The following is a 15,529-nucleotide window of genomic DNA, read 5'->3' on the forward strand; positions in this document are numbered from 1 at the left end:
CTTTCTCTCTTTTTCTCTCTCTCTCTCTCTCTTTGTCGCTCTCCAATATAGAAGAAATGAAAAAACTTTATACAAAACTGCTAATAAAGAATTATTTTATTTTTATGAGTTTATTATATCTGTCATGTATTCAAAATATTATAGTGAATTGTATTTATTTTGTATAAATTGGTAAGTTTTTTCAGGATTTCTTTCTTAAAAGATTTATTACGGTTTTAATGAGATGATGAAAATTTATTTTTATATATATGTAATCTATAAAATTGTAAGTAAATTTTGTAATTATATAATTTCTTTCTTTATTGATTTATTAGAGTTAATTGAATGTAAATTTTTATTTGGTTATTATTACTGTTCGACATTCAGTTTAAATTTTTTATTTTTTATTATTATATACATATATATATATATATATATATTATTATTATTATTATATACAGATATGTGATCATCTATAAGAAATGTAAGTTCAAACTGTAAAATATTCGTTTCTCGTTGAGTGTAAGACATGTAAGCCAAATTGACCTAACTCTGCGAAATTTGTAAAAATAAGACGTTTATTAAGTCAAATGAATCTCTTTCTCTATATCTATATATCTATCTATTTATCTATCTAACTTGTTCTCTCTCTCTCTCCTCTCTCTCTCTCTCTCTCTCTCTCTCTCTCTCTCTCTCTCTCTCTAACTTTTTATTTTATATTACTATTTAGTGATTAAAAGTTTTATTTCTAGAATTTATATTGACAATTAATAATTCATGATTTGTACTGAATTGTATTGAAAGAGTATTTTTGTTTACTTATTACATTTACTTTTTAATTGTTCAATTATTCTGTTAACTAGAATATTTATTTCAATAGGCAATTTGAAGTAAATACATATGTTGTTTAATGTAAAAGAATTGACTATAAAAACCAGGACTATCAGCGGAGTTATTGCTTAATTATACATTTATTTACATAAAACGTAAACAATAGAATTTTTTAACAGATTTAGTGAGAGATCAATCATCAGACATTTTTTTCTTCTATAAATAAATATATTTTATAATTATTTACGTTTTAGAGGTCAATTGACCAAGTTACATCTTTCAATTAATTATTCTTTCCATAAAAGGTCTTGGTTCAGAAAAAAAGTCAGTGTCACGAGCGGGATTCGAACCCACGACCTTTGGCTTGATACGCCACTACTCTACCACATGACACGATAGCTCAAGCGGCCGAAGATCGTGGGTTCGAATCCCGCTCGTGACACTGACTTTTTTATCTCAACCAAGACCTTTTCTGGAAAGAATAATTAATTGAAATATTTTATAATTTTACTTTTTAATGTCTCAATTATTTTTTAAACTAGAATATTTATTTCAATAGGCAATTTGAAGTAAATACATATGTTGTTTAATGTAAAACGAATTGATGTAACTTATTGTCCTCTAAAACCAGGTTATTAAAAATAATTAATGTTTAATCAATTAGAAGTAGAGTAAACTTAGCAACTATTGTATTTTACATTAGATGTAAGAAAGGTCCTTGAGAACAAAACTTGTATGATTGATAAATAAAGCGTCCATCATTATGATCATCATCTCTTTCTATCTATACCTATCTATCTTCTATTAAATGAGCATTTTAATTGGTTTTGAAAGAAATCGTGCGCTCTGGTGATTTTATTATTTATTTACGTTCTGAATCGTTGGGTAAGTTTTGCCTAGTTGTACCAAACAGAGTAACGTATATCGGAACGGATTTTATTGTTGTTATATTGAACTGTTTTTTTAAAGAAACGAAAGAAAAAACTAGTATTTTCATTATTAGATTTGTTGTGGAAATGAACCGTCTTTTTCTTTGCCTGTGGTTTGAACGGCAATAAAATATAAACTATAAAATTGTTTAAACTAACTCTCTACTATCTTGGTTTTATTGACGCACAAATATGAAAAATCATAAATGGAAATTTGGTAAGAAGAGCTACCCAATATATACCATTATTTATAAATGATAAACTAATTCCATTTGTTAATAAACCAAAATAGTCTTGGCACTGGATTTACACTGGAAAGCTTCTGATCAAATTCAGAAAAATGTACATAATGATTAACAACAAAAAGCAGCTACACAAAACATTAGGCAGCATACAAAGACTAGAAAACCTATGTATCACAGGGCAATGAGAACAACCTCTACAAATGCACTAGAAACTCTGCTAAACTACCTCCACTGGAAATATTTATACAAGGAGAGGCTAAGAAAAGCTCATGGAACTAAACAACTCCGGCATACAACTATAATTAACAAAATCAGACACCCATTCTTAGAAATGGGGACTGACGACTGACTACATGATCCCGGAAACCTTCTTCACAACATCCTATAATGTCTCAACGGAGGATTCACATAAAGGAGAGGAAGAACGCAGCTGACCATCAGATACCGGATGGGCATTTACTGTACAAGCCCAAAACATGAGCAATCAAGCTCATTAGGGAAGTACACTTCGGTCTTTCAAGCCGAACATGCCATCAACGCTGCCCTGGAAAATCTTGAAAGAGGTTACACTGGCAAAGAAATCCTCATAACCAAGCAGCCATTAAAGCATTAGCATGTAAAAGAACCACATCAAAATTAGTCAGTGAATGCATCCAAAATCTCCAAAACCTGGGGAAACACAACAACCTGATTATCATCAGGGGTACGAGGGCACAGAGGAGTTTTGGGTAACGAGGAAGCAAACTGGCCAGAGGAGGATCCGCAAGACCATACATAGGCCTCGAACCTATACTTAGAATAACAAAAACAAATATAGAATCCTCCATCGCAGAATGGATCTAAACAAAACAAAAGGAGAAATGGATAACCCCTATCGGCGCTAGACATAGTAAACTTATAATGAAACAACCCTCACCAAGTCTGGCAAAGTCACTGTTGCAATTGGAGAGGGCTAAACTCAGAGGAGGGTGGGACTACTAACCGGTCACTGGCATCTGAGAAAACACCTACACACGATTATGAAACGAGGATGAGGCAATAGCCACCCATATCATCTTCGAATGCGAAGCAACAGCTCAATGGAGATTTAGCCTAACAATGATAGTCATTGACCTAATACTTCGAAGGAGAAGGATTGAGTGTATTGCGCTGAACTAAGGATCTAGGAAGGTACAATAAGCCAGAAGGCTGCAGTGCCTCGGGAGTACAAACCCCTCTTCCTAGGAAATACTTAAATGTGTATGGACTATAGTATCCCACTATAGTCCAGTGCTAGTGTCGGAATGAATTGCAAACTCTCGTTGTTTATACTTTATGTTTGGTTTTTACAATAACCATCGGAACCTGGATATGATTAAGAAAGTTACAGCTAGATTTCGCATCACGAACTTCCCTGTCAACGTCGAGATGATCCAACTTTTAGACAGGTTTAGTAAGAAGACACGGATCGGCAATGTATTGTGAGTTCATTCAGAGATTCAGTGAAAATTGAAAAAAAAAAAAGCGCCATACTTAGTTTTAAGTACAAAGCCATTCCTAACCTAAGTATCCTGGATTTACCTCAATAATTAACGCGTTCATGCGAATTCAGGCATATAATTTCAAAAAGAAACGTATTTACGAAAGGTTGGAGGGAGACGGATGCATATATAACGGATAGAAACAATGGCACACCTTCGTAGCCGGAACTTACGTTTGGGGGAGAAAGTTGTATGTGACATTGAACTGTTTGACTTTCCTCTTTGAGCACGGTTCTGTTTCGACACCGCGGACAAAAATAGGCATAGGCTCAAATCTGTTGTAACATCGAAAATCCGGGTTGTGCGCTTTTTAACGCAATAAAAATACAAATAAAAACCTCTTGTAAGCCAGCAAGAGGCGAAACGTAACTGCAACTCGTGTTCGTTGCCCAAACCAGTTTCCTAAAAGGGACCGCTTCTGAAATAGGTAGGTAGGTCATGAATGGGCAGTAATTAATGTCATAATGAAGTAGTCAGAAATGGAACGATCCCTTTCTACAGAAATCCAAACGTCCTTTCGGTTTAATGTTAAAGAGTTAATTTCAAAACGAGCCAGATTCGAAAGAAATCGCCTTGTTGAGTTTCATAATGTCCTAACGATCTCCCTGGCCAAATTAACACAATAATGAGAGTTTTAAAGCAGTAATGAGAATTGGGTCGACTCATTGTACCACATATAAACAATAAGGTATAACGCCTCAAAACAACATCGTTCGAGACCTCTTACAAATCTTAAAATGAACCCGAAACATGAAGTTTAATTTATTTATATTATATTCAGTTGCCCCGACACATTTAATTATTTGGGCTCTGTAATGTGATACATGACAAAGAATGAAAGAAATCATAAGAATAGAGGTCGATTAATGTGTGTCAAGGATGACTAAAGCTATAAATACAATATATATCTTAGGACTTACAAAGGAAGGCATAACTTCAACAAATTTAAAACGGGCGAAAAGCGGCAATTGTAACACAATTAAATACTGTAAGAAATTAGTTATAATTTAGTAATTAATTTTTTTAAAATTTATTTTTTATATATTTATTCCTATTTATTAGTTTATTTATTTTATTTTATTTTGTGCTTATTTATTTAGTTTTGATTTTTATTTATTTATTTTTATATTATTTTTATTAAATTCACTAGTTTTCGTGATTCGCTTGACCAATTAAATATTTCAATTAATAAATGTTTTTTTAGGACTTTTTTCTCAACTAAAAACTTTAATTGATTGAATTATTTTTATTAATTAATAAAAGATAAAAATTAAAATGATACCTTAATAATATATTAGTAAATTGACGATAATATTAGTAAAAAAATAATTAATTAATTTGATTAGTTTGAGTGTCTAATATTATTTATGCACATATTTAAAATAGGAGGTAGATCAAAATATTAATAAATACTGTAAGAAATGAATTATAAATTAGTGCTTAATTTTTAAAAAAATTATTTATTTTTTATAAATGGTCTTTTTTAAAATTTATTTTATTGTTTTATTTTTTGCTTGTTTATTTATTTGTAAATTATTTTTATTATTTATTTATTTTTACTAATTAATAACAGATAAAAATTAAAATGATACCTTAATAATAGATTAGTAAATTAACGATAATATTAATAAAAAATTAATTAATTTGATAAAATTAATAATTTGATTAGTTTGAAGGTCTAATATTATTTAAGTACATATTTAAAATAGGAGGTAGATTAAAATATTAATAAATACTGTAAAAAATTAATTATAAATTAGTGATTAATTTTTTAACAATTAATTTATTTTTTATATGTATTATTTTTTATATATGTATTATTTTTTATTTATTTATTTTAATAATTAATAAAAGATAAAAATTCAAATGATACCTTAATAATAGATGAGTAAATTAACGATAATTCACTAGTTTTCATGGTCCGCTTGACCAATTAATATCTTTCAATTATTTAAGCGTTTTTTTTAATTGAGATAAAAAAGTCAGTGTCACGAGCGGGATTCGAACCCACGACCTTCGGCTAGATACGCCGCCACTCTACCACTTGAGCTATCGTAACTTCGATCCACTCGAACACTAACTTCCCATCTCAACCCAACCTTTTGAATTTTCCTTAATTAATTAACGATAATATTATTAGAAAATTAATTGATTAATTTGATTATTTTGTACATCTAATATTATTTATGTACATATTTAAAATAGGAGGTAGTTTTATGCATTTATCTCCATGATCAATTTTACATTTTTTAATTTCAAATTTCTCAAACCAATCTAGTTCCCTCCCTTTGTTGAAACTATGTAACACTATTGTGTTTAAATTTAAATTGTGTTTTGTTTCTTTTAGATGGTCCTTAAATTCCGAAAATTCGTTCGATTTAGGGTAATAAATAGTTCTTGAACTTTCGTTTTTATTTATCTACCTCTTTGTCCTATGTATTTAATGTGTGGTGGTTAGTGACCGTTAGTCAATGGTTATTCGGAGTTGGTGAGATGCGGTCTGGTGTGACGTAGGTTTTAGAAAAACATTTCTTTATCGTGCCAACGTTTCGATCTTTATTGAGATCATCTTCAGAGTTCAAAGTATTTGTTTTCCGCGTAGATGTGTCATTCTTGCCTGTCGTGTTGAGAGTGCCCCACTATTGCACTCGTACAAACATATAATCGATATATTAGATTCAATAAATAAACTTTTTCAGTTTTTGATTTTCCCAGTATTATTCTTAAGATTCTTTTTTACACCATAAGACTTCTTACACATGACTAGAATAAGAGCAGAATATAGGACAGCATGCCTAGGTAAAAAGCCTGCTATTAATACAAAATGATCATCAGCAAATGGATACAGTACGGCATTCTCATTATTTATCCCTTTCAAATAAAGAAAGAAAAAGATAGGATCCAACACTGAACCCTGTGAAACACCGCACTTTCCTCTCTCATTTTAGATTCTTACTACCTACTAACCTAAGCGACCCTCAATTTATTTATATAAGGGTGATGTCTTTTTCATACTGTAAAATGCAAGTTAGCATTTATGATGCAATTGTTTAAACGACTTCCTCCATGTTATAGCCAAACTTCCACTTCCAGTGGATCAGTAATGGCTAAATCGACGTCCAAAACCATTATGAAAAAATATAGGGACAAGTTACAAAATCGGAAGGGCCAAATGGTCGAACCTTCGGTAATGTCGTCCTTGTTGACTGAGCCAAACTTTCAAAATTAACATTCACTGGATAAAGAAGGATTCCGATAGATTTTTTGGCATGGATTTTGAGCAAATATAAAATTCTTTACTGTCAGAATTATCGGACAAAATTGGATTGGTTGGATTTTTCAAGTTTCTACGACGGATTTAAACAATTAAAAAAGTTTAATATATAAGTGTAATAATAAGTAAGTAAAGTAAAAGTAATATAAGTATAATAAAGTACTATATTTTTTTACTATAAAGTCGTGTTTTCTTGAAAATATAAAACTATAAATAAACACCAATTTTATTCACATTTATTTGCCTTCAAGGATTTTTTTTTGCGTTCCTGGCCTAAAATTACTTATGATCAAGGAGAATCCTTTTGTATATTTTGTAGATTCCGACAGATTTTTTGCATGGGTTTTGAGCAAATATAAAATTCTTTACCATCAGAACTATCGGAGAAAATTGGACTGGTTGAATTTTTCAAGTTTCTAAGACGGATTTAAACAGTTAAAATAAATATAATATATAATAATAAGTAAGTAAAGTAAAAGTAATATAAATATAATAAAGTACTATATTTTTTTGACTAAAAAGTCGTGTCTTCTTGAAAATATAAAACTATAAATAAACCAATTTTATTCACATTTATTTGCCCACAAGTATTTTTTTTTTGCGTACCTGGCCGAAAATTACTTATGATCAAGGAGAATCCTTTTGTATATTTTGTAGATTCCGATAGATTTTTTGCGTGGTTTTTGAGCAAATATAAAATTCTTTACTATCAGAACTATCGGAAAAATTGGACTGGTTGGATTTTTCAAGTTTCTAAGACGGATTTAAACAATTAAAATAAGTATAATAATAAGTAAGTAAAGTAAAAGTAATATAAGTATAATAAAATACTTTTTTTTTTTTACTAAAAAGTCGTATCTTCTTGAAAATATAAAAGTATAAATAAACACCAATTTTACTCAGATTTATTTGGCTTCTAGGATTTTTGTTTTTTTGTTTTGTTGGCCTAAAATTACTTATGATCAAGGCGAATCATTTTTTATACTTTTTAAAATTGTGAACTAATTTTACTTAAATTTTTTACATACAATAAATTTTATTTTTACGAAACACCGCAGATCCCTCAACATTCAAGCATTAATCCAATCAATGCCAACAAAAGAGGAGGCCTAATTGCTAGATTATCCTTTACATATATGATGATTATATTTCAGATGTTCAAAGTTATCGATAAAAACTTAATTTAAAAAAAAATTGGTCGTAATTATAATTAAACGAAATTTAAAGAGACATGAGTCACAATTAAAACGCACCGACTTGTAAAAAGCCAAAAAATGCAAAACTATTTTTTACATATTAAAATATGCAAGCTTTTTGAAACAGATCCGAGCTTTAGAAGTGCGTCAAAGAAACGTTTGAAAGTTGCGAATCAAGTGTTCTAGTGTAGCTCGCCTTGATGAACTTGCAACATCCCTTATGCTCTTTGAAGACTCATATTTTATTTAAATTCTATGTGGAAAAACTTACTTCCCACGTAAAACATCGTCTGACAACTCTCTAATCCAAAAGGAATCGTTTTGTTTTTGGTTTAAAATATGCAGAAATGGGAAAAATTCGAACTCGATCAAGAAAATCGCTTCTCCTGAAAAATTATATTTTTTACTTGTGGCTATTATTTTTTCAAAACTCTTCATCATATTGAAACAATTATTTTTCATTCCATAGAGCAATTATGGGTAAACAATCGCAGCGAGCGATTTTCTGAAAAAAAAAAACAAAAAAAAAAGCTGAATTTCAACTACGAGGTTATATTTTTTTACTACCAAATTAAGTAAAAATGATCAAAGGAGTTTCATTTAGCTAAATAGTGAGCACTGAAGAGGGATCAGGCCCGAAATGTATTAGAAATTAAAAAATATTTTGCATAAAAATAAATGGTGCGTTTAGTTCAAAGAAATAACAACTTTCTACATTGAAAACTTTTATGTTATTTTCTCCTGAGACGTTTCAAAATTTACCGATAAAGTAAAATTAGTCAGATATTTCTTGATTTTTAAGCATTTGTCGTTGTGATTAGAAATGATACATCAGAATGGGGTCAGTGTCAGTTACAAGAAGTTATGTTTTCTAAGACGTTGAAATCTCTAAAATCAGAGATTTTTAACATTGATGTTTTTCCGAATATTTTGAGTAAATTTTATTTAAATACTTCAAAATTAATTTTGAATGTCCAATTTGATTTAATACACAGGTTGGACGTATGTTTTTTTAAGGCATTATCCAAAGTGTCTTGATTTGTTTGTATTAATAGCACATAATTTTCTTCTTTTCGGCTAAGAAGTTTTATTTTTAATTTTTCAATATTATGTCAGAAAATAAATAACAATAATACCCTCAGAAAAGAGAAAAAATTAGCGCATAAAAAAAAATTCCTACCTTAATTTTGTTTACATCGGAAATGTCAAGCAGCTGTTCGCCCTCTTTCTCCAATTTGAAATAAACATAATCTCTGGGTTCGTCGTCATCAGCAGGTGTTTCGGTCAGGCGTACAGAGAACAAGTCGTTGATCTTTTCTATGTTGCCCTTAACGGTCGTTGCATTATCCTTTTCCACTCGAATCCTGTGATGTTTTTTATCTTCCATGTCTTTTGGAGGGTCACCTCCATTTCCACAACTACATGTTTATGCTAACCAAGGAACTGCTGACCCCCAGGCAACTCCTACCGTCGACGCCATATTGTATGGTGTGTGGTGACAGAATTACATTTCCCTTCGCTTTATTTAAAATGGAAATTGTATTAATTTCACGTTGTTAACATTAATTAAAAAGAAGCTTTTTTTTCAATACAAAAACTCAAAATCTGGCTTTTATTCTGATGTTGAATTTATTTTCGACTTTTCTACTTCCCTTGTTCATAACCATGATGCCATCTTTTGGCAGCTCTGAGTACTGCCGTTATGATCCACCATTCGTTTTTTTAAAAATAAAATCGACGAGATAAAACCTCTAATTGTACTAATTAAGTAATAAAGTTAAAAATTAACTCAATAAAATTATATTCTGATATGCTTGAATCAATATTTGGGCTTAGTTTTTTTAAAAACAACTTTTTCAAATGATTAAAATTTTACAAAATGGCAGAACAAATCCTTATCTTTTTGTCTTCCTCACAACATAAAAACAAAACACATAAATAATATTTATCCAATTTAAACAAAAAATAAATTGGATTTCCAACATTTACCAATTTTTTAATAATAAGTTAATGTATTTTAATAAATATTATATTAAGAATAAAACAGGAATTGTGTTCTTTTCTTCCAATATGTTTCAGTAAAGGGCAAAAGAGGGCATTACATTTCTTAAGATGATAATTTTTAATCCTCGGGGCAAACTAGATAAATCAAAAGTGCAATTTTTCAGGATTGTAATTTTAAAGTTTATCCTTGAGGCGTCGCTGACAGTAATGGTTAAGGAATTCACATGGCACTCATCACTGTGAGGTAAAGGGTCCTGGGTTCGAATCCAGTGGCCTTGCATTCAAACACAACAGACTGAATATGGGGTTGATATGACCTCTACTGTTGTGAACCTCATAAAAAAGATTAATTTAACCTTTTGTGATGATGATGATGATATTTGGAAGTTGAGGTATTCACCCAGTCTTGGCTTATTGTACTTTTTCAAGTTCCTTGGAAGGCCATTGTTGCAATTATTTTTCCCATATCTTCATCGTACCCTAGATTGTCTTCATTGAGTGATTGCTTCATATTTGAAGATGATATAGGTGGCAGTTATTCTTTTTCATTGCATAACCTACAAATTAGATCTAACTGAATATATTTAAGCTAATTTTCAAACCAATCCCATTTTGGTGAATTTTATGTAAAAGAAGGTCAATATTTACATTCAAAAGATTTTGAAACATTTAGATAAATGATATCAAGTTGACGTCTCGATTGAAATGTAGATATGATTGTTGATTGTTTAGGTATAAAACCATATTTTTCCTGTTATAATAGCACGGATAACTGATTGTAAATCATCAAATAATTTGGGGATAACAGAATACTAATATTTCTCCAAAAGTGCACCCCTATTTTTCATAAGGTTTTCTATTACTGGTCCTATCTCGATCAGTGATATTCGAGTCTGTACATTTAGAATTTTTCTACATTGACTGTTGAGTAACATTCTGTCACTATTGAAAAGTAAATCTTCTAGCAATTTAACGAAACGTGGGAGTGAAAGTAATACACTAATATTTTGATAATGCAATCTGGGATGTATTAAAAAGACAAATAAAAAAGACAGGAATTTTACAAATATTGGTATTATTAATGATGATGTATAAGGACACTAGGAAGTGCGTTTTTTGTTTCCCTTTGTTCCTAGCAGTCTTTTGGCACATTGTACTTTTCCTAGTTCCTCAGTTGAGTGCTTGAGTGCAATCGACTCGATATTTCTCTTAAAAGTACAATGCTATTGACTAATGTTACTACAATTCCTTTCCCTGGTTTTTCTTTGTATCCCAGGTTATGTATCGATTTAGCAGATGCTTCACATTCGAAGATCATATGGGTGGCTGTTTCTTCCTCCTCATTGCATAACCTACAAATGGGGGTCATCATTAAATATACCAATGCCAGTGACCATCCTATCAATCCACTCAATTTAGCTCTCTCTAAATGTAGCAGTAAGTTTGCCAGTTTTGGTGAGGGTTATTGCATAAGCATACTGTCTCCATCACCTCTAGATGTTATCCACTTCTCCTTTTGTCTACTTTGCATCCATTCTGGGATGGAGGGTTCTATGTTTCTTTTTGTTATCTCAATAATAGGTTCAGGGCTAGATATCATCTTGAAGATCATCCTCTGGCCAATGTGTCCGCCTTTTCATTACCCAAAATTCCTTTGTGTCTTAACGCCCAAGATATCAGGTTGTTGGTTCCCTACGTTTCAAATATTTTGGATAAATTCACTATTTTCTATGAAGATTTTCTGAGGCACAAGCAAAAATTCCATAAAGAGTTTGATTGCTCATGTTTTGGTCTTGTAGAAAAAACGCCTGATCCGGTTGTCAGCACCAAATAACGAAGGTGGCTAGAGGTACACTAGTACAAGGCAAAAAAACACTTTTGAATTAACAATTTGTTCAAGCTGTGAGGAGCGGACAAAGAAAGATGTATTTTAGAGAAACATATTTTTCATTTGTTTTGCTGACATTTTTGAATTTTCTTTTTATCATGCTCATATTTTATGAAATTCATTGCACTTGCCATTGGAAAGAGGTTTTGTTAAAATTTCTTTGATCGTATCTGAATATTTCCTCATCCACCGATACTTATTTAGACTGTAACATGAACTTGTACTTTTAATGGTATGCTTTTGATTATTTATCAGTGGGAGTAACTTTATATTCTTACTTACCTTCAATTTTCTAGGTTGGGTAACATGGGTAAATTTATTAAAAAAGTCAAGTAGTAATTAAAACTCCTACATTTTACAGATTACAAATCAATACAAAACAAGTTTGTTGCGCTTAGAAAATACATAGATCATTACACAAAATAGTAGAGAATTATCAAAATGTTGATGCAACGTTACAAGCCAAAAAGACATTGCATTTAAAAGGAAACCATTTCCTTCTTGACTTAATAATTTATAAGCAGTCTGTCAGGCCTAAAAACTAACTGGACTATGCACTTATCCCATTTGGCCAAATCGACTTTCCAGTTGTGCCCCCAGGGAGAAAATTGCTGACCTTATTACCCTGACTTGTAATAATTTTATATCTATTCACAGCTTTGAAGGAGTAAGGCATAAAAAACTTACAAAGAACATACTTTGCTTGGATACTTATTCGAGTTTCTAAACGAGTCAGACAAAATTTTCCGTCCACAATGGAACACAATCTATTTTCATTTTAGAAAAAGAAAAAAAAATCTTTAAAATTAAATGTGAACTTTTGACACCGTTGACTCAGAATTTGACCGTGAACCATTCAAAAGATAGAAACAAATTAATTTAAATGTCTTATCTATGGGGAATCGATAATTGATCGAGATACGCTAAATCGGTCATAAATTTTTCCATTAAACACGGAAACTGGAAGAAGTATTTATGTAACCGGTAGGAAAAAAAAAATTCTACTGAGAATTTAATTTTCAATTCATTATGTTTGTATAAGTACATGTTTACCATATTAATCATGTATGCACAATGAACATCTGTGCATAAATTATATATATTTTAAAAAAATACAAGAATCTCTGAAATATGTTTTATCTTAATTTTTTAACCCAGGTTAATGAGATAAGGCGTTTTAGTGTTTTTGATTAATTATATTATTAACAATCCATGAAAATGCACATGCAACACACATGAGATTCATTTTTTGCTTTCTTGTGTCATATTCATTATATTTTGTCATGATAAATGAATTCACTTAAAGAATATTAATTATCTTAAAATGTAGAATGTATATTTTAAACATACAGCTATCTAAAACCTGTCACTCGTTTTTAATATTATGCCATCAAATATCCCCTACCACACTGAAAATTGTATATATACTACTGAATAACCTAGACTACTTTGATGTGCTGTGAGTATTCTGTAGTCCATCACAAAAATATTATAATGTTTCAGCTAATAAACACATTCTCTCCAATTAACCTATGTGTAAAGGGGCTCACTATATGCGACCATATATGTTTATCTACTTCAGGTATCAAATGCATTTCATATTATAACCACTACTGTCCCTTCGTTGTTTAAAATCTGCAGGTAGGTCACACATAATTCTTTTCAGCACTAATTCCTCATACTCTGTTAACATGTGCTTTAGATACTTGTGCTCAGGTTATGTCTCCATTTTGTGGGGTCTTCACATTTATATCATATGGGGTCATCAATAAATATACCAATGCCCGTGACCATCCTCAAGCCCTTTCTAACTGTAGCAGTTAGTTTGCCAGTTTTGGTGAGGTTTGCTTTAGCGTAAGCATACTGTGTCTATTGCCTCTAGAGGTTATCCATTTCTCCTTTTTCTATTTTGCATTCATTCTGAGATGGAGGCTTTTATGTTTCTTTTTATTATCCCAAGAATAGGTTCAGAGCTTATATATCGCCTTGAAGATCCTTCTCTGGAAATGTGTCTGCCTTTTTGTTACCCAAAATTCTTTTGTGTCCTGGCGCCCAAGATATCGTTTGTGTTTCCCTATGTTTTGAAGATTTGGAATGAATTCACTATTTTTTATGAAGATTTTCTAAGGCACAAGCATTGGCAGCATGTATTTCAGCTTGAAATACCAAGGTGTACTTCCGTAATGAGTTTGATTGCTCATCTTTTGGGCTTGTAGAGAAAACGCCTGATCTGTTTCCTTCCTCGTTATGGAGCCATCTTGACACCAATCCATTCTATCTGATTTTTTCCTTAATTCATCTTCTCCTTTGTTGAGGCTATGTAGGGTGTTGTCAAAATGTTTCTAAGAATGAGTGATTTCATTTGTTATTGCTGTGTTCCCAGAATGTTTCGTAACCATCGAACTTATTTATTTTCTGCCTGTACGAGATTCTGCTAGCTTCTTGTATTGGTAGGTAGGCTTAATAGTATTTCTAAGGCAGCTAATGGAGCTTTACTTATTGCTCCTTTAAACCTTTGGTAAAATGTTCAATTTTTGAATTGTAAGGTTTTTATCCAGTGACATATAAAGCACTAGGTCTTTTCTATGTGTCCCGCTTCTGGGCCCTTTGATAGAGCTTTGCAGGTAATGACAATGACAGGTAATGACATATAGAGCAGTCCGTTTTAAGAAAAGAGGGTAGGACGATCCAATTTTAAGCAGAGAGCCCCGGTGTCCTACCTACCTGGTCTCGGCAGAGGTCCCTACAGCAGTAGAAATTACAGTTATGCACAAATCCATACGATAGCATGGTGAAAAGTTAATTTTTTTTAAACCAAAGTTATTGAACCAATGTTTTTTCTTACCAGCCTGCCGTATTGGTTATGGTTTATACATTAGTTATATGTATGTACCCTTGGTTCAGTTCTCTACACTGTTTATACTCCTGACACACTACACCCATATCACAACCTTCAACCGCAATCTGACCCTACCTTGCAGCAAAAGCAATTACCGACAACAAAAGAAAACAAAAGAGCCGGCAGATGACATTCACACTTAAAAGTGCCCCACCATTGCAGATATACAATAATTAAACCAAATCCTCTACCTTGGGTAGCAGTCTTAGATATTGAAAAAATAATATTTTCTACAAGTTTACCACATCGGTTATTGTTTATACCTTAGTTATATTGTTATTTTTGTCATTTTGTAAGATGTAAGATGGAATATTCGGCATGAATAATGTACCCTTGAGAGATACCATCTCCCCCTAGTACAATTCTATCCCGACCTAGTTCTTCAAGAAATTTGATTAGTAGACATAGTTTCAGTGGTTGTCTCTCTGTTTACAATCATGTCTATGGTTATACTGTACGTCCCAAAACACTTCCTTCTGCAGGCAAAAATACCACCACAGTTTGAGTTACTGCTCCACTGCTTCCTTGCAGGATCTACACATGTCGGATTATACTAACTTCTTTAAATGTCCATTTAGTCTGAGGAGTCCTGTTAAGAATCCTGTTATGATTCAAATTTTTTTCCTGTTCCTTTTAATGCATACTGTTGCTACTTTCCTGCTAGAAAGTTCTTGGATTGTTCGTCTAATGAATGAATTACTCGGTTTTTCATTTTTATTTTGTCTAAGATACTCATTGATAGTATGAATCCCTACGTCACAACA

General features: G+C 31.4%; 1 protein-coding gene across 1 annotated transcript in view; it reads right to left on the reverse strand.

The window, feature by feature from the left end:
• LOC106674277 (probable ribonuclease ZC3H12C) overlaps positions 1–9,463 on the reverse strand; it is a 37,881-nt gene extending 28,418 nt beyond the window's left edge. Inside the window, exon 1 of the mRNA XM_014406907.2 lies at positions 9,155–9,463. Coding sequence (XP_014262393.1) covers positions 9,155–9,361 — 207 coding nt within the window. The 5' untranslated portion in view covers positions 9,362–9,463. The remainder of the gene's footprint in view (positions 1–9,154) is intronic.
• Between the last annotated feature and the right edge of the window lie 6,066 nt (positions 9,464–15,529).

This window comes from Cimex lectularius, unplaced genomic scaffold (genome assembly GCF_000648675.2).
Source record: "Cimex lectularius strain Harlan isolate CLEC.00 unplaced genomic scaffold, Clec_2.1 scaffold210, whole genome shotgun sequence".
Lineage (NCBI taxonomy): Eukaryota > Metazoa > Arthropoda > Insecta > Hemiptera > Cimicidae > Cimex > Cimex lectularius.